The 25,033-nt window shown below is 39.7% G+C and overlaps 1 protein-coding gene across 1 annotated transcript in view; it reads right to left on the reverse strand.

The window, feature by feature from the left end:
- Positions 1-776: 776 nt before the first annotated feature.
- Positions 777-25,033, reverse strand: part of LOC111564168 (bile salt export pump-like) — a 33,487-nt gene continuing 9,230 nt past the window's right edge. The window contains exons 12-29 of the mRNA XM_055008661.1: positions 23,957-24,070; positions 23,771-23,881; positions 22,555-22,680; positions 21,008-21,211; positions 20,761-20,931; positions 20,144-20,345; positions 18,536-18,605; positions 18,272-18,392; positions 17,406-17,576; positions 16,885-16,989; positions 16,407-16,568; positions 15,131-15,334; positions 13,086-13,327; positions 12,218-12,374; positions 11,336-11,533; positions 8,671-8,877; positions 4,796-4,942; positions 777-4,382 (exon numbers count right to left, since the gene is read on the reverse strand). Of these exons, the coding sequence (XP_054864636.1) occupies positions 4,182-4,382; positions 4,796-4,942; positions 8,671-8,877; positions 11,336-11,533; positions 12,218-12,374; positions 13,086-13,327; positions 15,131-15,334; positions 16,407-16,568; positions 16,885-16,989; positions 17,406-17,576; positions 18,272-18,392; positions 18,536-18,605; positions 20,144-20,345; positions 20,761-20,931; positions 21,008-21,211; positions 22,555-22,680; positions 23,771-23,881; positions 23,957-24,070 (2,913 nt within the window). The 3' untranslated portion in view covers positions 777-4,181. The remainder of the gene's footprint in view (positions 4,383-4,795; positions 4,943-8,670; positions 8,878-11,335; positions 11,534-12,217; positions 12,375-13,085; positions 13,328-15,130; positions 15,335-16,406; positions 16,569-16,884; positions 16,990-17,405; positions 17,577-18,271; positions 18,393-18,535; positions 18,606-20,143; positions 20,346-20,760; positions 20,932-21,007; positions 21,212-22,554; positions 22,681-23,770; positions 23,882-23,956; positions 24,071-25,033) is intronic.

A 25,033-nucleotide genomic window follows, 5' to 3' on the forward strand; every position in this document is an offset into this window, starting at 1 on the left:
TAAGTTTTCCCAGCTAATTTTAAGATCCTAATATTCTAAATATCATATCTTATTTCAAGAAATCTTACCAAATCATTTTTCACTTGTTCTATTGGCAGATTTTTTCACTTATTTCAAGGTAAAAGTTCCTTGAAGTAGGTGTTTTTTTTCTTGTTTTGAGAGGGGCATTTTTAACAGCCAGCCTGGTGAGGGCGAATTTTAAAAAGCTGCAAGAGCAAAGTGACATTTGTTGGGTTTCAGGTTTGTTTTCTGCATAATTCTCCTCTCAGGTTGTGTAGGAACACAGGAGAACAGGCCGAATATCAAAAACTGCTGAGGTGTCTGGAGTTTTCTCAGCCTTAAACATGAACGGCGTCATAAAACTGAAATTACAGCAGTCGTTGTGAAAATAAATCCATACTTGAAGATGTATCATTAACCGAAGGGGAAGTGAAAAGGACTTATAATATAACATGAGCCTAATTTCATCTTTTAATGATGACACTCATTACCGCTAAAGCTTTTCATTATCATAATTATTATTACAGCAGCAATAACAGGGTAACCATGGCCACGGGGACAGGAGGGCCTGAATTAGAGCGCAGAGGATTTAATGTCAGAAGTTACTTATTCATTCTTATGAGAGTGGAGCACAACAGATCAAGAACCGAAAACAGAAGATCTAGAGATGGTTCTAGAGGGGGTTTATCAACAACACTTCTGTTTATTAATGAGAAAACTGTCTGTAAGTAACTATTTCTATTAAAATTTGCAATCAAAGACAGAAATTCCTCATGCCTGGTTGAACAAAATCAATAGTTTACTTCTGGGATTCAGATAAAAATGCATTTTTTCAATCTAATGTAAACACTTTTGGAACACTGATGCAGATCTGACTGATAAAAAGGCTTTTAATAAATACCCATGTCTGTGTGCTTGGCAGATACAGAAGTAGTATAATGTGCTGAGCATTAAATAATCAATGGGCTGCCTCCAGCATTGATCAGGTGACCTTGTTCCTGCTCGTCATAGCAATCAGTTGGGCACATCAGCAGTCAATGCAACAAACAATCCACTAGACAGCCGTCAACAAAGGTTTCCATACACTCATAAAGACCATATATTTCCTGCCAACCTTGTGATTAGCAGACAACCTCCTCTGCCACCTGAATATACCAACAGCAGTGATAATATTTCAGTAAACATCTTTCTCAAGCGCTCTGTTAGACACATAGACACCAGACTTTTAAAAATCTGTAGCTTAGAACACTTGGGATTAGAATTAAAACTCCAGCTTTAAAGGCCAAACAACCCCTTTACACAAATAACACTAGCATAAAGAAAAAGTAACGTTAGCTCACATGAAAATCTTGTTTTCAAGCTAAGCTAGCTAGTGCTAGTTTTGACATGCCTACATAGCTAGTGCTAGCTTTGACATGCTGACATCACTAGTGCTAGTTTGATATAGCTAGTTCTAGTTTGATACGCCCACATAGCTAGTGCTAGTTTGATATAGCTAGTTCTAGTTTGATACGCCCACATAGCTAGTGCTAGCTTTGACATGCCCACATAGCTAGTGCTAGTTTTGACATGTCCACATAGCTAGTGCTAGTTTGATATAGCTAGTTCTAGTTTGATACGCCCACATAGCTAGTGCCAGCTTTGACATGCCCACATAGCCAGTGCTAGCTTTGACATGCCTACATAGCCAGTGCTAGCTTTGACATGCCCACATAGCTAGTGCTAGTTTTGACATGCCCACATAGCTAGTGCTAGCTTTGACATGCCCACATAGCTAGTGCTAGTTTTGACATGTCCACATAGCTAGTGCTAGTTTGATATAGCTAGTTCTAGTTTGATACGCCCACATAGCTAGTGCCAGCTTTGACATGCCCACATAGCCAGTGCTAGCTTTGACATACCTACATAGCCAGTGCTAGCTTTGACATGCCCACATAGCTAGTGCTAGTTTTGACATGCCCACATAGCTAGTGCTAGCTTTGACATGCCCACATAGCTAGTGCTAGCTTTGACATGCCCACATAGCTAGTGCTAGTTTTGACATGCCCACATAGCTAGTGCTAGTTTGATACGCCCATAGTGCTAGTTCTAGTTTGACGTGCCAACATAGCTAGTGCTAGTTTTGACATGCCCACATAGCTAGTGCAAGTTAGTTTAGTAGGAAAAGCTACGTTTCTGAAAACCCTGACATGTTTGACTTGAAAGTATGTAACACGGCTAACTGGCTAATGTCTTGTGAAAGGCAAAGCGCTTAGATAAGTAATATAGTAGAGACAACTGGCACAGTGCTATACTGAATGCGTATCAAACTTCCAGAGGAAATATTATTTAAATTACACTTTGTGGAAGCATCCTTATGTGTTAATAGCATTTGCATGTGCCTCTGGTGAGTTATGATAGATGGTTTATGTTTGTGCAGAAAACTATACTACACTAGCAGTGTACACAGCATAACTTCATTTATAACAAAGTGTGACATGAAAGGATTTAATCTATTTAGCAGCTGCAGTGATCATTCAAGAAAAAACTATTTTTGCCACTTCCATGTCGGCTTCATGTTTCAGCTGCTTGAAAAACACGAACAACGAGATTTGATTTTGTTGAATGTAACAGCCAACCATTGCTTTTTCAAAAAAATGTATTTACTAATTCAACCAGTGATGATTGAAAATCCTTTTTAAAGCACTTGTAGCTGTTCTCCAGAGTCCTGACAGTCTCTTGTGGCCATCTAAAAGCTTCTTTGAGCATTCACAGCAACGGTTAGGTTATTAAATGATGATATGGGGTTTTAAAACATCACTGGTTATGCTAATTTTTGAAAAACAAGTAGAGGGCTCTATGACCCAAATGCAGATGATAGATGTGAACATGGAGGGGCAAAAACTGGAGCCGGTAAGACTGGTCCAAATGTAGTCAGTCATGAATAAAGCATACGGACTCATGAAACGTGATACTCAAGACTTACAGATTTGAAGGGCTGCTGCTAACCTGAGGCACATTTCCCTGCAATGTTAGATCAGCTGCATGTATTTGGTAAAATAGATCCTGTGGAACAGTGTAGCCATATCCAGTACATTGGATATCAGTTTAAAATTTCTGTAATTACCCCACCAAGGAAACGGCGGAGTTATGTGATGATCAACGTATGTTTGTCCATCTGTCTGTCTGTTACCAACATTACTCAAAAACAGACTAACAGATTTGGATGAAATATTCATTGAAGGTCAGAAATGACACAAGGACCAAGTGATTAGATTTTGGCAGTGATGTGACTTATAGTCTGGATCCACAGATTTGTTAAAGATTTCTGTATCATTGCCAGATAGCGGCACAGCATCACTGTAACCATGACAACAAGTGAACACTACGTCAGCTGCTGATCACATGATTGTGTCCCATCCATTGCCGCCGCCCGCTACATATTTAGGTCACGTGATTCGGTATCCCTATATAACGCACACATGCATAACACACACCACATTTTAATTACCATGGCATAAAAATACCCTGCATTACTCTACATTACATTACTGTATCATTATTACAAATGTATTTATGTAAAAAGAGGACATTTCACTCTTGTAATTGGTCATTTCACCTACTGTTGGATCGTTTATACCAGATATTATGTAGTGATATGTCTGGTATTTAAAATTGTCACCTTTGAAGTATAGTACTGCTGTGAAATAGCCTAAAGTAAAATATAATGTAACTTCAAATAGTAATACTTGGGTGAAGTACCTCAGAAGAGTAGTGACTGGTAAATGTTTTGTGTTCTTTCCACCACTGGTTGGTTGTAAATCCAACTTATGGCGCTTTTCCACTAGCCCCTACTCGGCAAATGGAGGATATTTTTCAGTTGTTCAATAAGAAAAACAACCAATTGAGAGCGTAGCTGTGGATATTGGTACAGACCCGATGCCCGAGAGAGAGAAAAAAACAACTTGATGAAAGAAAGACACTGATTAGCTGTCTTAAAATACCCCAAAATGGGGTTTGTGAATCACCAAATCCCCCTCTTAGTGACAGGATCTCCTCACCAGAATAAATACTGTTAGAGTGAGCAGGTGCACTTCCTTCCTGTTTGTAATTTAAAGTATGGCATCCTTCCAGTCCTGGCTTCTCTTCATGTATCGTAGCAGCACTGCCAAGAGCACCCCGGCTCCCGTTCCCCAGAGCAGTTAGCTGATGGGTGCTCCGGTGGTCACCAGCTTGTAGTAGGCTCCGTTCAGGGCCATCAGCTGGTCGTGAGTTCCCTTCTCGATCAGCAAACCTCTGGACATGACGGCGATGATGTCCGAGTTCTGGATGGTGGAGAGGCGATGGGCGATGACGATGCAGGTCCGGCCCTCTCTGGCTTTGTCTAAGGCTTCTTGCACCGTCTGTCAAAAAACACACACATTAATCACAGACTCACAAACACACCACAGGTGGTAACCATCATCAGTTCTCCCACACAACAGACCCACAAACTCCCAATTATAGCAATTTCACAATCATGCGCTGATTACTATCATTAGAATGTTCCAGTTGCTCCTCAGTGTGGTTCAGACATTTGAGCTGGAAAAGCTACGGCATCGGCCCACAGAGCGCATTCATCTTAAAGAGGCTCTACTGGAGGGTTGCTATGAACTGTGAGCTGCTGGTGATAATAATAGATGTGATGAATGATAATGATGTTAATGATAATAATAATTAACTGCCTGCTCTCCTTGCTCTCTGCGCCCAGAGAACATCAAGCGGCTGTGATGTGAAGCGTTTAGAATCAGCAGGCGAGGAGTTTACTGAAGCGTACCTTCTCGCTCTCCGTGTCCAGGGCGGAGGTGGCCTCGTCTAGGAGCAGAATCTTGGGGTCACGTATGATCGCCCTGGCGATGGCGATGCGCTGCTTCTGGCCACGGGACAACTGAGAACCCTGAGCGCCCACGTTGGTGTCGTATTTCTGAGGCAGGGAGAAAGAACGAGATCTGTAGCTGTATGGAAACAGTTTGTTGGATTTTTGAAGTGGAAATAAGTAAGCACCACTCATGCAGTCAGCAGACGATACAAACGGTTTACCTCTATCTATCTATCTATCTATCTGTCTGTCTATCTGTCTATCTATCTATCTGTCTATCTGTCTATCTATCTATCTATCTATCTATCTATCTATCTATCTGTCTATCTAGCAAACTATTGAGCTATCTATCTAGCAAGCTATCTATTAAGCTATCTATCTATCTGTCTATCAGTAACTAAGCTGTTATTCGACCCCCACTACATTCTGACAGACACTCTACTGCGGCTTCTTAGCAGCTTCTACATCACCTCTGGATTTTAGCAAAGCATTTGAAAGATCTCTTGGGTCATTCCAGAATTGGAGGACACTTCATGTCCCACTCATCAAATTTCAAATAATCCAAAACACTAAAACATGCAGTTATTGTGTAAATGTTCTTGTCCTGAGACCAAATCTAAAAAAACACTAGGAGCAAAGAATGTTTGAAAATATTGTCATTTTCAGTTTTTGTTTTTATCATTTTGTGCCTTGTTTTTGTCGTTTTGTTTTGTTTTTGTCATTTTGTGTCTTGTTTTTGTCGCTTTCTGTCTCATCATTGATGTGTAAACTGAGCCAGTCAAGCCTTTTATAGTTTATCACCTATTATTGATGAATATGGAGCAGAAAACTATGAAAGAGGAGGTTTATTTTTCAAAAATTTGGGCCTCAAATGTCCTCCAATTCACACAGATCGTTGTTGAAGTCAGGAAACTGCGCACCACAACCTAGAGCTTATGTTTCATGATGTTGGGGGCTATTTTGGATCATTGTACTGTTGTAGAAGCTTTTTCCTGACTGATTGCATGACATGTGTATGCAGAATTTCTGACTATTTGGTGGAACCAACTTGTCAGAAGAATATTTCCACCTACACGCTGAAAGCTGTTCTTTTCAGTGCTGCTCCTTTAATGGCCAATTCATGGTTTCTGTACGACCGATGCAGACTCTGAATGGTCCTATTCATTCTCCGACAGGTACACATCGGCCTGCAGACGGTCGTATCGCCCGTCGTATCGAACACAAAACCACACGAGCTCCTGTTGATGTTTCTGAAAGGCTGCTTGGGACCTTTTACAGGAAACAGCAGCTGGTTACAGGTTGGGCTGTATTGTTCCTGAGGTGTGCCGAGTGCAGATTTCTAGAGGATTTAGAACATCCTGCTGTGTTTGGGCGATGTCGCTGAAAAGCACAGACAAACCAAAGCACCTCCAAAGTCCAGCAGTCGACCAACTCTTTTAAAGATAAATTACAAAGGTGTGGATGGAGAATCTCAGTCTCACATGGTTGTTTTAAGTTGGAGTGTGGACAAACCCCTGTGGACTTGAGTAGATCTACGGATCCCTACTGCCACACTGATGCAGAAACTGACATCATGCATGAACTGACCTTATTCTCCAAATATTCTACAGTGATAAAGGCCAAAGATCTCAGTGGGAACTGTAGCTGTTCTCAGAACTTGTTTGTAGACTCGAGATGCTGACTGATGCGATGAGGTGGAGGTAATGTCTAATGATGCACCATCACTCCTGTGTCAACGCCTTTGAAGTCACATGCATTTGCTTCTCCTTCCTGTCTTTTCTTGACTTCCACACTTCCCTGCCACTTCTTAATGACATTTCATACACTGGAAACTGAAGCCGGAAGCACTTTGATGTCTTTTTATAGCCTCTGCTTTGTAGCGTCAGTTAGCTTCATTTTTGAAGCTCAGTCAGTTGCTTGGAGGAGCCGCTGGATGCTGGAACGTGGGTCTCACAACAACCCTGTTGATGACGTTTTTGCTGTTTTGTGTCTTCTCTTTGTCATTTTGTGTCTTACTTCTGTCATTTTCTGTCTGTTTTTGTCTCGTGTTTGTCATTTTGTATCTTGTTGCCATTTTGTGTCTTATTTTTGTCATTTTCTCTCAGTTTTTTTGTCATTTGTGTCTTTGTTGTTTTGTGTCTTGTTTCTGTCATTTTTTTGTCTGTCTTATTTTTGTCGTTTTGTGTCTTGTTTTTGTCACTGTCATTTTGCTGTTGAGTATTGCCAGAAGGAAAAATTTATCTGCTCGAATCCTAATGAATGTGTTGAGACTTGGGCTGACAGTGAGTACAGTGAGATTATGCTTGTGATTACAATGGAAGACCACATGGATTGCAACTTCCTTTATATGTTACACACCTAGAGTGTAAATATTGTGCATAAACCTTTGTAAATGTCCATATTTATGTGGACTTAGAGCAGCAGGGTCAACTCCTCCTTAGTAGTTCTTGTTCACAGCAGCTTTGTGATAAAGTCTAAAGAGGAAACTAGTAAGGAAAGTTTAATAGCAGGTTGGAGGACTCAGGCCCAGTCCAATCTCAGCACTACCTGGCTTGGATGTCTGTTCCCACTAGATGTATGAGGGCTCAGGGCTGTCAAACTGTAAAAGCCAGGAAGGCTCTAGTGCAGACTTTTCTAGATCTGTGAGTTTGCATATCTGGAGATTTTCCTGAAGGACTTGCCCACAGTTTATAGAAGAAATGGCATAAATGTGGTTGTTATGCCTGCCACAGAATATACATAACCCAACAAGATACAGGAGTTCCTCGATTTACGACATCCTTGACTTATGGCGTTTCGTCGTTACGTTGGATCTGGTTACATGGAACTAGCTGACGAGCAGAGTGGATGAATACGTCGTCACACGGCGCTATAAGACGGCTTTGTTTATATTCACCGGTTTGACGCCACCTTGGATTGTGCTACATTCACTAACTTTTTGTCCTTCATTATGGCTCCCAAGCGTAAGGCAGACTCTTCTGATGCTTGGAAGAAAAGGAAAGCCACATCGATAATTCTGCTTTAAGGGCAACACACCATGGAAGTGAAATTAGATTTAATAAAACGCTCGGAACAGGAAGAAACACCGACGGACATCGGCATTATTAGATCAAGTTGTAAAAACAGTGCGACATATTCTGTTATCTTCTAGTAAAATGATTCCTGCATGCATGAAAGTCGTTGGTATTCATGACTTTTATGAAGAACTGATCGATATTGTGATGCACGGAAGGGCTTTGTTTACATTTTCTCCAGAGTTCCGACTTCATTCGAACGGAACTCTGATGTAAGTCTAGGACCTCCTGTATAAGGACTAAACCAGCTTGAACCTTGATCTGCCAGTGACGCCAAAAAGCTGCTCGCTGTTGTGGTGCTTTAAGTAATGTGTATTTTCAATCATTGTCCATATAGGACTCACAAATTTTCATGACTGTTCCTGACTTTTGGTGTCTAAACATCACAAATGTCACAATGTAGCGACACAAGCACAGAGCGACAGCAGTGACGACTTTGAATGGTTTTCTCTTTACGCCTTCATGAACTCACATACAGGGTTTAGAGATCAGACCTGAAGGTGAGGACTGCAGTTGGACGCACCTGCTCCTCATTTCCACATCGAGCCACACCTGTCCTTCATCCCAGCTGTCAGATCATCTACCACCTCTGTTGATGGTCTCTGACTGTGTTTCCCTGCTTCCCTTTTTCCTTTTTGTTTGTTTTGCCCACCGACCGCCCGTCACCAACCTGTTTTCTGAACTAAGCAAGCTTCACTTCAACCTCAGCAGCTCTGCCTTTGCTTTCCAGTCTCAAACGTCACAAAACATCCACAGTACCTCGGGAAGAGACATGACGAAGTCGTGGAGCTGGGCCTTCTTGGCGGCGGAGATGACCTCATTCATGCTGATTTCCCGCGAGTTGTCGCCGTACTTGATGTTCTCTGCGATGCTGCAGTCGAACAGGATGGGCTCCTGGGACACGATGCCAATCTTGGAACGCAGGAAGGGCACATTGACATGAGTCGAGTCGTGGCCATCAATCAGCTGCAGGAAGCAATTGATTTTACCATTAGTAGAAAGCAGTATAATAATCAAAGACTGGAAATACAATCCACCTAATGAGCTATCATACGACTATCTCTACTGTCATTTCTCCCTGAACTGTGTAGAGGTGATTCTGTCCTTTTTAAATCTCAGACAAGGAATCAGGACGATGTGTTTCCAAACCACTTCCAACTCAATTAAGGCCATTTGAATCCTGGCAGGGATCCCTTACTGGCACAAAGGCAAACCTCCATCCTGAGTAGAGTGCCCGTTTTTTTTTTAAATACAGCACAGCGTCAGCATAAATGTCTGACTGATAGATGAATTGAAGTGACATGAAATACCTCCATTACCACATACACCGAACGTCCAGCAATTATTGTTTGACTGTGACGAATTACACATTTCACTCTCACAGCGATGCTCAAGGTATAAATGAGCCTCATGAGAGTAGAAGTTGAGAGCAGTCTATACATATGACTTATTCATCTCAGAATGAGACGTCTGACATTTTAAAAAAGGTCAGCATCTGCTGTGACAGTATAATGTTGGATGGCAGAATGCCAGAACTCTCAGTTGCACATTTTCCTGTAGAAAGTATCCCTCCTTGCCTGGTCAGATTTTTCTAAACTGTACAGTTTGTAGATGTAGCTGTAACACTGGACACGTGTTAGACCAGGAGTGTCAAACTCATTTTAGTTCAGGTTCCACATTCAGCTCAATCTGGTCTCCAGTGACCAGTTAAATCCCAGCATAATAACCTAGAAATAAACACAACTCCACATCTTTGCTTTGTTTTAGTGCAAAATGGTACGATTTGAAAATGTTCACATTTAAGGAATTATCTTTTTACAAAACACCATGAACAACCTGAAATTTCTGAAAAAAAATAAATTCAATTTCAGCAACATTCAGCCTCAGTTTATCATTTCCACATCACAACTTCCAGATCACAAAGTGTCTACAAAGGAACACAACATGTAGTCACAGATATCTGGAACTGAACAATATAGTATTTTATGATCAAAATGACAAAAGTCAGACCAAAAAAAAACAAAATACAAGAAAAACAATACAAAATGTGATAAAAATGAGATGCAAAATGACAAAAACGAGACGCAAAACAATGAAAAGAGACAAATGGCATGAAACAAAACAAAAAAGAGACAAACCATGAGACAAAAAAAATAGAGAAAAAAAATTATACAAATGACAAAAACGAGACGAATGACAAAAGCAAGAAACAAAATGACAAAAAAATAGACAACACAAGAGAGACAAGGAAACACAAAACAACAAAAACAAGACGAAATATTACAAAAATGAGACATAAAATGACAAAAGAACAATGAACAATCTAGTATTTTACTTTCTGATCAAAACAACTTGTCATGGTCTAGAAATGATTTTAAATTTATAGTTTTACTAATTTACAATCTGCAGTTAATGTCTTCTCTGGAATTTTTACACTTTGAGGGCCAGATTGGACCCTCTGGAGGACCGCTTTTGGCCCACAGGCCTCATGTTGGTGTTAAAGGAAGGATTTTTAACTTTAAGCTGCAATAAACATTGAACAGGTCCGCATCCTTGCTGGTCAACGAATCCAAGCATGTCCACTAGGTGGCGCTATGGAGCCATTTTGCCACATAAATGCCTAAATATGTGCTCTCTGAAGCACTTTGCTATGAACAGACCCAGCACTGATTATGAGCAGGCATCAGATTCACTCTCTGCTCTCCTCTGGTCTCCACCAGCTCCTGAGGGAAATAACTGCCTCTGCACTGCCAGCTCATTGATAACATGGAGAATACAGAGATATTCTCACTGCTGCAGAAGGTCACACTGTGAGATCAGTGATGAATAAAAACATTACAGACACAAAACCACAGAAACGAGACAAAACGACAGAAACGAGACACAAAATGACTAAAACGAGACACAAAATGACAAAAACAAGACACATAATGACAAAAACAAGACACAAAATGACTAAAACGAGACACAAAATGACAAAAACAAGACACAAAATGACAAAAAAAGACACAAAATGACAAAAACAAGACACAAAATGACAAAAATGACACAAAATGACTACAACGAGACAGAAAACGACAAAAACAAGACACAAGTTGCATCTGGTGCAGAAAACAGCACACCTTTTGCTAGAGATATTTTCTGGTGTCACTCCATTCTTTTTCCCATGGTTATCCACAATTCTTTTACCTTTTGTTATTTGTTGTTGTCTATCAGACTCCCTCTTACCTTTTATTGTCTGCCAGACCTCTTGATTCAACCACCTTTTGTTCTTTATTGCGTTACCCTCTGTCACCGATGACCAACCATATGCAGATTAACCACTATCCCCCCTATTTCCATCCACGGTGTGCAGCCCAGAACCCGAAAGCGTTCATAATACTCAACATTCAGTCCGTATGCAGCATGCTCTGTGTGTTCTCACCACTCTGCCGTGGTCCGGATCATAAAACCTCTCCAGCAGCTGAACGCTGGTGCTCTTCCCACATCCACTGCTGCCCACGAAGGCCAGCGTCTGGCCGGGCTTCACCGCCACGTTGAGCCCATTCAGTACCTGGATGTCTGGCCTGGTGGGGTAGGTGAACTTACAGTCAATGAACTCAATGTTGCCCTGGAAGTTATCCTGAAAACGCAACATGAGCACACAGGTTAGAACAGGCTTCTCTGGGTGTAATGCTGCCCCCTGCTGTTCAGAAAAGGCATCATATGATTTCACTCTAACACATGGGTGTCTCACTCATCTTAGTTCAGGTTCCACATTCAGCCCAGTTTGATCTCCAGTGACCAGTAAAACCACAGCATAATAACCTAGAAATAACCACAACTCCACATTTATTGTTGTTTTAGTGCAAAAAAAAAAATCGGCGCTTTTGTCATTCTGTGTCTCATTTTTGTAATATTTTGTCTTGTTTTTGTCTTTTTTAAAGTAAAATACTATATTATTCAGTTCCAGATAACTGTGACTACATGTTGTGTTCCTTTGTAGACACTGTGATCTGGAAGTTGTAATGTGGAAATGCTAAACTGAGGCTGAATGTTGTTGAAATTGAATTTATTTTTCTGAAGAAATTTCAGGTTGTTCATGATGTTTTGCAAAAAAATAGTTTCTTAAATGTGAATATTTTCAGAAAGTACTTTTTTGCACTAAAACAAAGGAAAAATGTGGAGTTGTGTTTATTTCTAGGCTGTTACACTGTGATTTTATTGGTCACTGGAGATCAAACCGGGCTGAATGTGGAACCTGAACTAAGATGAGTTTATACAGTCAGTGTGGAATGTGATAAGATGCTGCTTCACATATCTTTACCCATTTGTGTCCCTTGTCGCTGTAGATGCTGATCTGAGGGACGCGGTCCAGCAGCTGGAAGAAACGTGCAGCCGATATCTTGGCCTTGGCGTAGTCCGGGGTGTAAGAGGAAGCTCTGCCGAGGGCCGTGCCGCTGGTGACGATGGCCGAGATGACCCTGAGCAGAGACACGCTTATCTTTCACCAGGGTAACAGATCAACTAACACCCATGTCACCTGAGCTCCTGTGACCCGGCAGATGAAGCCTTCAGGTAGCTTTCACTGCTGCACAATCTGACTTTAGCTCCTTCTGGGACTGCTAGGATCTGTTTAGTCGCTCTCTAGGTGGGTCGTTCCAGAACTGGAGGATAAACCTTCTCTTATCCAGTTTTCTGCTCCATATTCATCACTAATAGGGAATAAGCTATCAAAAAAAATTTAAATGAAAAAAACGAGACACAAAACGACAATAACAAGACTCAAAACAACAAAAGAGACATAAAATCACAAAAACGAGACAAAAAATCACGGAAACGAGACACAAAATGACAAAAACATGACACAAATCAACCAAAGCAAGACACAAAACGACAAAAACAAGACATAAAATGACAGAAACAAGACACAAAATGACAAAAACAAAACAGAAAATTACAAAAAAGAGACAGAAAATTACAAAAACGAGACAAAAAATGACTGAAACGAGACACAAAATGACAAAAACATGACACAAATCAACCAAAGCAAGACACAAAATGACAAAAACAAGACACGAAACAACAAAAGTTTTGTGTCTCAGATTTTTAGAACTGAAAACAGCTGAGAATAAAGTGTTTCTGCAGGAACAACAAACATTATCAGGTCCACAGCCTCGACTTCCTGCTCTCACCTGAACACCAGGCTGAAATGGAGCCCCTCCTGCTTCACCAGGTAACCTCCAAACCGGTAGGAGGCGGAGTTGGTCAGGAAGACGACACACTGGGCGAAGCCGTAGCAGGCTCCGTACACGTTGGCCTTCTTCAGGGCCGCTTGATACGGAGCGTCCAGCTGGGCTTCGTACATTTCCACAAAGTTCCTCTCCTTCCCCAGGCCGGCGATGGTGCGGATGTTGTTCAGGGCCTCGCCGGAAATCTGCAAAAACGGCATCAAACACTGGAAAAAAAGCCCCTCTCAAAACAAGAAAAAAATAACTTATTTCAAGGAACTTCTACCTGGAAATAAGTGAAAAAAATCTGCCAATAGAACAAGTGAAAAATGGCTTGGTAAGATTTCTTGAAATAAGATCTGATATTTAGAATATTGAGATCTCAAAATTAGCTGGGAAAACTTATTTTAAGCTCTATTTTACCAGGATTGTCAAGCTGAGGTGTCTTAAAATAAGCCAGACATGCTTAAAAAAAAAAAGCAGTTTTTCACTCAAAAATAGATTTTCGCTTTCATGTAACCTCCTAATTTGAGATGTATTAACCCTCCTGTTGTTTTCATTTATGGGCACCAAAAATATTGTCTCCTAGTCTGAAAAAATCCAAAAAATCAGCAAGAAATCCCCCAAATTTCAGAAAATTTGCAAAACCTTCAAGAAGAAAATTCCAATAATTCCATAAAAGTTTCCCTTAGAAGTTTAATTTTTTTTTAAATCCCCCAAATTTAGCAAGAAAATTCTTGTAAATATTTTCAAAAAATGAATAAAAATCTTCCAAAAAATCCTAAAAATATCTAGTGATTCCATATATATCAGTAAACTTTCTGACATTTTCTTTAAGAACATTCACATAAAAATCAACCAAAATCCAGCGAAATTCGCTGGATTTTGGTTGATTTTTATGTGAATGTTCTTAAAGAAACTTTTTAAACATTTTTTTTCCACCTAAAAATGTTCAAAAATTTCCCAAAAATGTTGAAAATGTGGATATCAGAAGTTTTACTGTGATTTTTTTTTCCACATTTTGAAACTTTAAAACGGGTCAATCTTAAATCAAGTGGGATGAGACATTTTGACTAAAAATAAGACAAACACCTACCAAAAACCTGGTAGGATTTTGAGTTTTTGCAGTGCAGACAAGCTGTTTGTGATTCCATGTGTGAGGGAGAATAAGATATAGATAAAGGAGCTGCTCTGCTCTTATCTAAGCCAATTACCCCCCATAGGGATCATTAAATTTTCATCTAATCCACTTTACTGGGATGGGTGGGGTTGACTGCATTGGGATAATTAAGATAGCGTAAAGGAAGTTCACAGGAAATCGACTTCTCAACACTTTCTGTGTTTGAGAACTTTCTGGCTCCGGAGGTTTTTATTCACTCCACCTTTCAGTATTGTTGGTGTCCCCTGACAGCATTTACTCCACATCTAACTCTCTAAATTAGCTCATAAAATGCTGTTGGACCCTGATGGAAAACAGTTCAAAGAATTAGTCTGATCCTGTTAATATGAGGTAGAGTGAGACGTTCAATCAAGGCTAACAATGGGATGAAAATATGAAAAATAGAAGAGAGGACATAACTTTGCTCTACTCATTCTTTAGGAAAACTGATGATGTAAACGACAAAAACAAGACATAAAATGACAAAAACGAGACATAAAATGACAAAAACGAGACACAAAACCACACAAACAAGAAACAAAATGGCTGAAACAATACACAAAATGAGAAAAACGAGACTCAAAAGACAAAAACAAGACACAAAATGACCAAAACAAGGCGTAAAATGACGAAAGCCAGATCTGAGCTGTGGGCCTGTAGAGCGTTTCTTTACTGGTGAGAAGGAGATGAAACATGGAGCCTGAAATAGAAGCTGTTTCTCTTAGTAGATCAGTCAGCTGACGCCACCCTGAGCCTGAAGGTTTACCATCATTATCTCCATGATTCTTTTGACTGGAGGCTAAAACAAAAACACAGTGAGTGAAGGTAGACTGTCTTGTAGTGTCCTGACCCGTCCAGCCGTCTCCATGGCCTGCTTGTCCTGCTTGGCGAAGCCGGTGAGCATGCTGGCCTGGAAGCCTCCTGAGAGGGCGATGAAGGGCAGGAAGCAGAGGATGAGCATGGTGAGCTTCCAGCTGAAGTAGAAGGACATGATGACGGCCACGCCGATGTTGGTCAGAGAGTTGACGATCATCCCGATCTGTGAACCCGTGGCCTGACAGGAGAGAACGGAAGAGAAACGGGATTACTTCTACATTTGGTTGTTTTCTGTCTCGTTTCTGTCATTTTGTGTCTCGTTTCTGTCATTTTGTGTCTCGTTTCTGTCATTTTCTGTCTCGTTTCTGTCATTTTGTGTCTCGTTTCTGTCATTTTGTATCTCGTTTCTGTCATTTTGTGTCTCGTTTCTGTCATTTTCTGTCTCGTTTCTGTCATTTTGTGTCTCGTTTCTGTCATTTTGTATCTCGTTTCTGTCATTTTGTGTCTCGTTTCTGTCATTTTGTGTTATTTTGCGTCTCACTTCTGTCGTTTTGTGTCTCGTTTCTGTCATTTTGTGTCTCGTTTCTGTCATTTTGTGTCTCGTTTCTGCCATTTTGTGTCTTGTTTTTGTCATTTTCTGTGTTGTTTTTGTCATTTTGTGTCTCGCTTCTGTCATTTTGTTTCTCCTTTCTGTCATTTTGTGTCTTGTTTTTGTCATTTTGTGTCTTTTTTAGTCATTTTATGTCATTTTGTGTCTTGCTTCTGTCGTTTTTTGTCTTGTTTTTTCATTTTGTGTCTTGTTTTTGTTGTTTTGTGTCTTGTTTCTGTCGTTTTATCTCTTTTTGTGATCCATGTTGTGCATCAAAGGGTTATTTTATGTCGTTTTGTGTCTTGTTTTTGTCGTTTTGTGTCTTGTTTCTGTCGTTTTGTCTCTTTTTGTGATCCATGTGCATCAAAGGGTTATTTTTTGTCGTTTTGTGTTGTTTTTGTTGTTTTGTGTCTTGTTTTTTTCATTTTATGTCTCATTTTTGTAGTTTTGTGTCTCGTTTTTGCCGTTTTCTGTTTTGTGTAAGGTTGTGCATCAAGGGGTTAAGTTCGTTTTCTGAGGCATCAAATGAAGGCATTAGAACTTCTCTTTAAAATGATTTTTGTCAATATTATTCCATCTTTTTTTCTCAGCCTGAAGACCAGGGTAAGGGTTAGTCCAAGGAAACTCACCTAACGAAGTCTTTTCAGTGAAGCCATCATATTCTAGCAGCATGAGAGACTGAATTTGTTTTTCTTTTTTTATGACTCAGGCTGTAACTCACCCCTTGCACTTGGGAGGCGTCGGTGGCCAGACGTGTGGTCAGAGCTCCGGGGCTGTTCCTGTGATCATCAAACCAGCCGATCTCCTGGCCCAGCATGGAGTGGAAGCCGAGTCGCCGCAACCTGCGGGTCAGCAGCTCTCCAGACTTAGAGAAGGCGTAACCCTGGAGACACGTACGTAAGGAGTGTTTTTATTAAATCCAAAACAACCTTGCGGTGATCTCACAGTGAACATAATGTAATTTATCAGTAATCTGAGAAAAGGGCGTCTTTAGCGGCCCGTCCCACCAGGAGGTCAGAACTCAGCAGCTGATTATAGAGCAGCGTCTCTGCAGGGTGTCAGGAAATGTTCCTCATCCTAAAAGATGGGATTAATTTAGCAAAATAAAGAAGGTCTCCTGCAACTTTCCTTCAACCTTGAGCACCAGGAGGGGGTGAAGGAAGCAGGAAAGCAATCAGTCATGCCAAAGCAGACTCTACCTGCAGCATCTGGGTGAAGAAGGAGATGATGCCGACCAGGACGAAGAAGACGCAGATGCCATCAATCTCCCTCCTCTGAGTCACCGGATCTGTTATAGAAAAAGTCTACAAACACACATATGAACGTAAAAACATGTCAATATATTTATATATGTACACTACCGTTCAAAAGTTTGGGGTCACTTAGAAATGTCCTTATTTTTGAAAGACAGAAATTGTCTGGGTGACCCCAAATTTTTGAACGGTAGTGTATGTTTATATATTTTTAGATTGTTCAGATGACAGTCTGAGCGTAAATTTAATGGAAGGATGACCAGTAGCAAACCAAGTTAACAGAGGCACCTTTTTGAGCACTGGGGTGTCAGAAAACTAGTTTGTTTTCATGATTGTGGCTGAATTTGGGGCTGTTTTTTGACACCGTCTCCCTTGAAATCCCCGAACATGATCTTAAAACATTCACCCCATGGGGACTTTTTGAAATTGGCTTGTTTGGAGTTCATAAAATTGGACATGAACCTCACCGCCAGGATTTGACTGAACAGCAGAGAGTAGACGGGGTTGACGCCGCCGTTTATTGCCGCTCCGATTGATCCAAAAAGCATGTAGGGCCACTCGGGTAAGTTGTACTTCAGGATCCGGGCAACTGGAGCAGGCTCTATGGGTTCTTCATCCTCATCGTCAGGGATCGTATTCTGAACGTAGAAACAAACACACATCAGGGACATTCAGTGGAACATTAGAGTGTGGACAGAGGAAAAACACAGTTGTGGTTTGCACTCCTCTAGTTTGTTGTTGACCTGTTGTTAACCCTCCTGTTGTCCTCATTATGGGCTCCAAAAAATATTGTTTCCTTGTCTGAAAAAAATCCAAAAACTCAGCAAAAAAATTCCCCAAATTTCTGAAAATTTGCAAAACCTTCAGGAAGATGTTTCCAATAATTCCTAAAAAGTTTCCCTTCAAAGTTTTATTTGTAAAAAAAATCCCCCAAATTTGGCAAGAAAATTTGTGCAAATATTTTCAAAAAATGAGTAAAAATCTTCCCAAAAAATCCTAAAAATACCTAAATTGATTCCATATATATCAGTAAAACAATATTCTCTTAAGAACATTCAAATAAAAATCTGCCAAAATCCAGCAAAATTCGCTGGATTTTGGTTGATTTCTATGTGAATGTTCTTGAGAAACATTTTTAACATTTCTTTTTTCCACCAAAAAATGTTCAAAGATTTCCCAAAAATGTTGAAAATGTGGACATCAGAAGTTTCACGGTGAAAATGTTTTTTTCCCCACATTTTCAAACTTTTTAAAACGGGTCAATTTGACCCACAGGACGACACGAGGGTTAAACCGCCCACACATATCACTGGATGCTAACACACCTACACACCTTGGATTTATCTGCCTGTGACACGGCGTAGGCTCTGGGGCCGAGCTCTCCAGCGATGGGAACCGACGATTCTGGGACCAGGTTGGACAGCTGGGATCTGGACCGCTGGCGGATGGAGGCTCTGCAGAAATCAGACGGTTTCTGAACTGTATCTGTCATACATGGAGACTCTTACTGGATGCTTGGAACAGTGATGAACCTTAATTACACCGTCCACATTCATCTATAGAGTCTTTACTGGAGGGATTGGGAATGTTTTTGTACCTTAAACTGGCTCGGTAGCTTCCTGCTCTGGACAGATTCAGCTTCTCTGGTTCTTCATTAGTGTCAGCCACTAATGCAAGACAATCAGACAGAAGGTGATGGTTATTTTCACGAAAGCCTTCAAATCTGCATTCTTCCACGACAGAAGAGTCAAATTCATCTTAGTTCAGGTTCCACATTCAGCCTAATTTTATCTCCAGTGACCAGTAACATCACAGCATAATAACCTATGAATAACCACAACTCCGAATGTTTCCTTTGTTTTAGTGCAAAAAAAGTACATTCTGAAAACGTTCACATTTAAGGAATTATCTTTTGCAAAACATTAAGAACAACCTGAAATTTATTTAGAAAAATAAGTTCAATTTCATCAACATTCAGCCTCAGTTTATCATTTCCACATTACAACTTCCAGATCACAGAGTGTCTACAAAGGAACACATTTAGTCATCTGGAACTGAACGATGTAGTGTTTTACTATATGACCAAAACGACAAAAAAAGACAAAAAAACAACAAAAACAAGACAAAATATTACAAAGATGAGACACAAAGCGACAAAAAATTAGACAAATAACAAGCCAGACAAAAACAACGAATAAAGCACAATACAAAATGACAAAAATGAGGCAAAATAACACAAGCGAGACAAAAAGGAAACAGAATGACAAAGACAAGAAACAAACGACAAAAGTGTGAGATAAACAATAGAAGTCAGACAACAAAGGATAAAAAAATTACAAAAATGACACACAAACTACAAAAGCGAGAAACAAATGGCAAAAAATGAGACAAACGACAAAACAAAAAAGTTACAAAGCGAGAGAAAAATGGACAAACGAGACGAAAAATTCTAAAAGTGTGAAACAAAATGACAAAACCAATGCACAAAACAATGTATAAAGCGAAACAATGACAAAAATGAGGCAAAAAAAACACAAGCGAGACAAAAAGGAAACATAAAACGACAAAAATGAGAAATAAATGACAAAAACACGAGACAAACGACAAAAGTCAGACAAAAAAAGACAAATATTACAAAGATGACACAAACAACAAACGTGAGACACAAAATGACAAAAAAGACAAGTGACAAAACAAAAAAGTGACAAAAAGTTTGACAAAAAAGTTACAAACTGACAGAAAAATGGGCAAACGAGACAAAAAATGGTAAAAGCGTGAAACAAAATACACAAAACAATGAATATAGCAAAACACAAAATGACAAAAATGAGGTTAAAAAAAACGCAAATGAGACAAAAAGGAAACAGAAAACAACAAACCAGAAAAAAACAAAAATGAGACAACAAAAGTCAGACAAAAACAAGCCAAAATATTACAAAACGAGAAACAAAACAACAAAAGAACAATCTAGTATTTTACTTTATGATCCAAACAACTCGTCATGGTCTAGAAATTATTTAAAATTTTCAGTTTTACTAATTTACAATCTGCAGTGAATGTCTTCTCTGGAATTTTGACACTTTGAGGGCTGGATTGGACCCTCTGGAGGACCGCTTTTGACCCACGGGCCTCATGTTGGACACCCCTGTTCTAAGAGTGTAAATGGAAGCAGAGTGTTATTGTTCCACCTGAAGGTTGGACCTACTTTGCCGAGCCTTCTCGTTCAGAGCTTTGTCTCCTTGGCTCTGCAGAGTGACCAGAGTGAAGTAGACGCCCTTCCTCTCCAGCAGCTCGTTGTGTTTGCCCCTCTCTACGGCCCGGCCGTGCTCAAAACCCACGATAACATCAGCGTTCTTTATGGTGGACAGTCGATGAGCGATGGAGATGGTGGTGCGGCCCAAACGTACCTACAAGGGAAGTCAAATTATTCATTGACAGGACTGAGATTCCACATCCTCACCCAAAAACCTGGATCTTTGTTTATCATTCTGATACATAAAATGGGCCAAAAATGACCAAAATCCAATGGAAAATGGGTCTCAAATGGTTAATATAACTATGGTTCTGATTGTCCAGCCTGGAGGCAAGACAAAAAAGCCTCTCATGACGCACAACAATTTGGCCAGTGTGGAAAGGCTCTCACATCTTAATGTACTTACATTAACCCAATTTTAGCACCACTTAGGTTTGGTCACCTGAGGTGGTTCCAATATCTGGTCTGGCCCATGGACTAATTGGATCTGGGTCACTTTTGACCCCTCTCATGCATCAGAGGGTTATTAATCCTGAAGCTAAATCAGCACTCAGACGAGTCAGGCCTACTTTATCCAGAGCTTCTTGAACTATAGCTTCGCTCTCATTGTCGAGGGCAGAAGTCGCCATGTCCAGCAGCAGAATCCGAGGGTTCCTGACCAGAGCACGAGCGATGGCGATCCTCTGCTTCTGGCCGCCGCTCATCTGGCCTCCACCCTCTCCCACCAGGGTGTCGAATTTCTGTCAGATTTAAAGAGGAAGTGGTCAGTCTGTGGCTGTAGCTGTAGTTGTGCTGTAGTGTTTAGTGCCGTTCCACCTGTGGAAGGTCCATGATGAAGTTGTAAGCGTTGGCCTCCTTGGCAGCCTTGACGATGTCCTCCATGGTGACCCCAGGCCGGCCGTAGCGGATGTTTTCAGCGATGGTGGTGGCAAACAGCACCGGCTCCTGCTCCACGATGCCGATGAGAGAGCGCAGCCATTGGATGTTGAGCCCTCTGATGTCATGACCATCCAGAGTCACCTGAGATGGAGGGTTAGGGTTAGGCACTATTAAAGCGCTACAATAACTATAGCGTAAACTAATTTCTAGACCTTGATCAGAAAGTAAAATACTAGATTCTTCATTGTTCTTTTGTCGTTTTGTGTCTCATTTTTGGAATATTTTGTCTTGTTTTTGTCTGAGTCTTGTCGTTTGTCTCGTGTTTTTGTCATTTTGTTTCTCGTTTTTGTCGTTTTGTGTTTCCTTTTTGCCTCGCTTGTGTTATTTTGCCTCATTTTTGTCCTTTTGTGTTTTGGTTTATTCATTGTTTTGTGTATCGTTTTTGGCGTTTTATTTCACAGTTTTATCATTTTTTTGTCTCGTTTTTCCATTTTTCTGTCACTTTGAAGCTTTTTTGTTTAACTTTTTGTCACTTTTTTGTTTTGTTTTGTGTCGTTTGTCTAATTTTTTGTAATTTTGTTTCTTGCTTTTGTCATTTGTCTCACGTTTTTGCCATTTTGTTTCTCGTTTTTGTCGTTTTATGTTTCCTTTTCTCTCACTTTTGTGTTTTTTGTCTTATTTTTGTCATTTTGTTCCTTTTTTGTCATTTTTTGCATCATTTGTCCATTTTTTGGCACTTTGTAACTTTTTGTCTCATTTTTTGTTATCTTGTGTCTCATTTATGTAACATTTTGCCTTGTTTTTGTTGTTTTTTGTCTTTTTTGTCTGACTTTTGTCGTTTTTCATTTTGTGTGTCATTTTTGTAATTTTTGTCTTTTTTTGTCGTTTTGATTATCATCATGGTTTGTCTAATTTTTGTCCTTTTGTGTCTCGTTTTTGTCATTTTTCATCTAATTTTTGTAAAATTTTGGCATGTTTTTGTTGCTTTTTGTCTTATATTTGTTTTCTGCAACAATGCTAGTTTGAGATGATAAGAATCAAGAATCTTTATTGTCATTGTGTTTCCGCACAGTGAAACTGCGATTGGTGACTCCCAGCTATATATGAAAAATAGAAAAAGGCACACTATGTACAAATAAAATAAAAAATACTGAAAAGAGATAAGGCTGTTAGTCTTGTGGATAACCTTCATTGCACAAAGAGAGGCTATTTCCTTCTGGAGAAGCTGAGAGGAATGAGGAAGTTAAAGCACATAAGGGCCTGTGATTCCAGTAAAAGTGAAAAATGAGGCTGTTAGGATCCATTGGCTGAATAATGAAACAGATTATCATGTACCTCTATCACCCTCGGGGGGTGGTTATTTTTGAAACGATTAGAATAAATGCAAAGAGGTGGCAGCTCTGGTGGGTCGAGCAAATCTTCAGTCTCAAGATAGGCCAAATGGGAGCTCTAATAGAAGGACCGCGGTGGAGCTTGACACCAACCATGCCCTCCTTAGGGTCGTAGAAGCGCTGGATGAGTTGAATGGCAGTGCTCTTCCCAGCTCCACTCGGTCCCACGAAGGCCGTGGTCTCCCCTGTCTTCACTGCAACACTCAGCTGGTCCAGGATCTGAGGATAGACAGGAGGAAGTCAAGGACGAGTGAGATTTTGTGACCAATTTCTGCAGTCAGGTTATTCTCAGTTATGTGTGAAGATTAAAGTAGAACAGGGGTGTCCAACATGTGGCCCACGGGCCAAAACCGGCCGTCCAGAGGGTCCAATCCGGCCCGCAGGACGACTTTGTAAAGTGTCAGAAGACATTAACTGCAGATTGTAAATATGTAAAACTATAAATATAAAATCATTTCTAGACCTTGATCATAAAGTAAAATACTAGATTGTTCCTTGTTCTTTTGTCATTTTGGGTCTCAATTTTGTAATATTTTCTTGTTTTTGTTGGTTTTTTGTCAGATTTTTGTCGTTTGTTTCATGTTTTTGGCGTTTTTTTTCTTGTTTTTGGCGTTTTGTGTTTCCTTTTTATCTCGCTTGTGATTTTTGTCATTTTGTGTTTTGCTTTATTTGCTGTTTTGTGTATTGTTTGTATCATTTTATGTTTCCTTTTTGTCTCGCTTGTGTTGTTTGTTTACTTTCTGTTGTTTTCTTTCTTGCTTTTGTCCATTTTTTTTGTCGCTTTGTAAGTTTTTTGTCAAATGTTTTGTCTGTTTTTTGTTTTGTTTCGTGTCGTTTGTCAAATTTTTTGTCATTTTGTGTCTCGTTTTTATCATTTTGCATCTCATTTTTGGAAAATTTTGTCTTGTTTTTGTTGGTTTTTGTCTTTTTTTTTGTCTGACTTTGGTCATTTTGATCATACAGTAAAACACTATATCATTCAGTTCCAGATATCTGTGACTAAATGTTGTGCTCCTTTGTCAACACTCTGTGATCTGGAAGTTGTAATGTGGAAATGATAAACTGAGGCTGAATGTTGATGAAATTGAACTTATTTTTCTTCAGAAATTTCAGGTCGTTCATGATGTTTTGTATAAAGATAATTCCTTAAATGTGAACGTTTTTACACTAAAACAAAGGAAAAATGTGGAGTTGTGGTTATTTATAGGTTATTATGCTGTGATTTTACTGGTCCGGTCCACTTGACGTCAAATCGGGCTGAATGTGGAACCTGAACCAAGATGAGTTTGATGTAGAGTCGTGAACACACCTTTACTTCAGGTCTGGAGGGGTAGTGGAAGGTCACATTGTGAAACTCGATGTCTCCTTTGACCTTGTCGAGCTTATATCCAGCCTCAGAGAAACAGTCGATCTCCGGCTCCTGGCGGCGACAGAAAAAAATGAGGAAACGGTTTCCTGTGAAAATACGTTAAAATATAACATCAAGAATTCTCACTCTGTCAATCGTCTCAAAGATGATGGTAGCAGCTCCACGGCCTGCAGCGAACGCCTCCAGACATGGGGAGGCCTGCCCCAAATTCATGGCTGCGATCAGAACACCAAAGAACACCTGGAATAAAAATGGAGAAAGTCAGCACATTAAAGCTGTAGACATTTCCCACCCTAAGAGAACGAAGCTACACAAATCCAACAAGAAAATCCCACTTTGCTCCTGCAGTCAGTGTTCACTGCAAAAAACTCAAAATCTTACAAAGTCTGTTTGTCTTATTTTTAGTCAAAATGTCTCATCCCACTCGATTTAAGATAAATTCACTTAACAAGAGACATTTCAGCAGATGGAGGGACTTGTTTTAAGACAATGCATCTTAAATATCTTGTTAAGTCAAACAATCTTGAAATTATCTTGTTTTGAGTTGAATTTACAAGAAAACTCAAAATAAGTTTAACCCTCGTGTCGTCCTGCGGGTCAAAATTGACCCATTCTAAAGTTTGAAAATGTGGGAAAAAATATATTTTCACAGTGAAACTTCTGATGTCCACATTTTCAACATTTTTGGGAAATCTTTGAACATTTTTTGGTGGAAAAAAAGAAATGTTAAAAATGTTTCTTAAGAACATTTGCATAAAAATCAACCAAAATCCAGCGAATTTTGCTGGATTTTGGTTGATTTTTTGTGAATATTCTTAAAGAAAATATTAGAAGTTTTACTGATATATATGTAATCACTTTAGATATTTTCAGGATTTTTTTGGAAGTTTTTTACTCATTATTTGAAAATATTTACAAGTATTTTCTTGCCAAATTTGGGGGATTTTTTTAAAAAATAAAACTTTGAAGGGAAACTTTTCAGGAATTATTGGAATTTTCTTCCTGAAGGTCTTGCAAATTTTCAGAAATTTGGGAGATTTCTTGCTGATTTTTTGGATTTTTTTCAGGCAAGGAAACAATATTTTTTGGTGCCCATAAATGAAGACAGCAGGAGGGTTAATACATCTCAAATTAGGAGGTTACATGAAAGCAAAAATCTATTTTTGAGGGAAAAACTGCAAATTTTTTTTTAAGCTTGTCTGG

Source organism: Amphiprion ocellaris, chromosome 24 (assembly GCF_022539595.1).
Source record: "Amphiprion ocellaris isolate individual 3 ecotype Okinawa chromosome 24, ASM2253959v1, whole genome shotgun sequence".
NCBI classification, from domain to species: Eukaryota; Metazoa; Chordata; class Actinopteri; family Pomacentridae; genus Amphiprion; species Amphiprion ocellaris.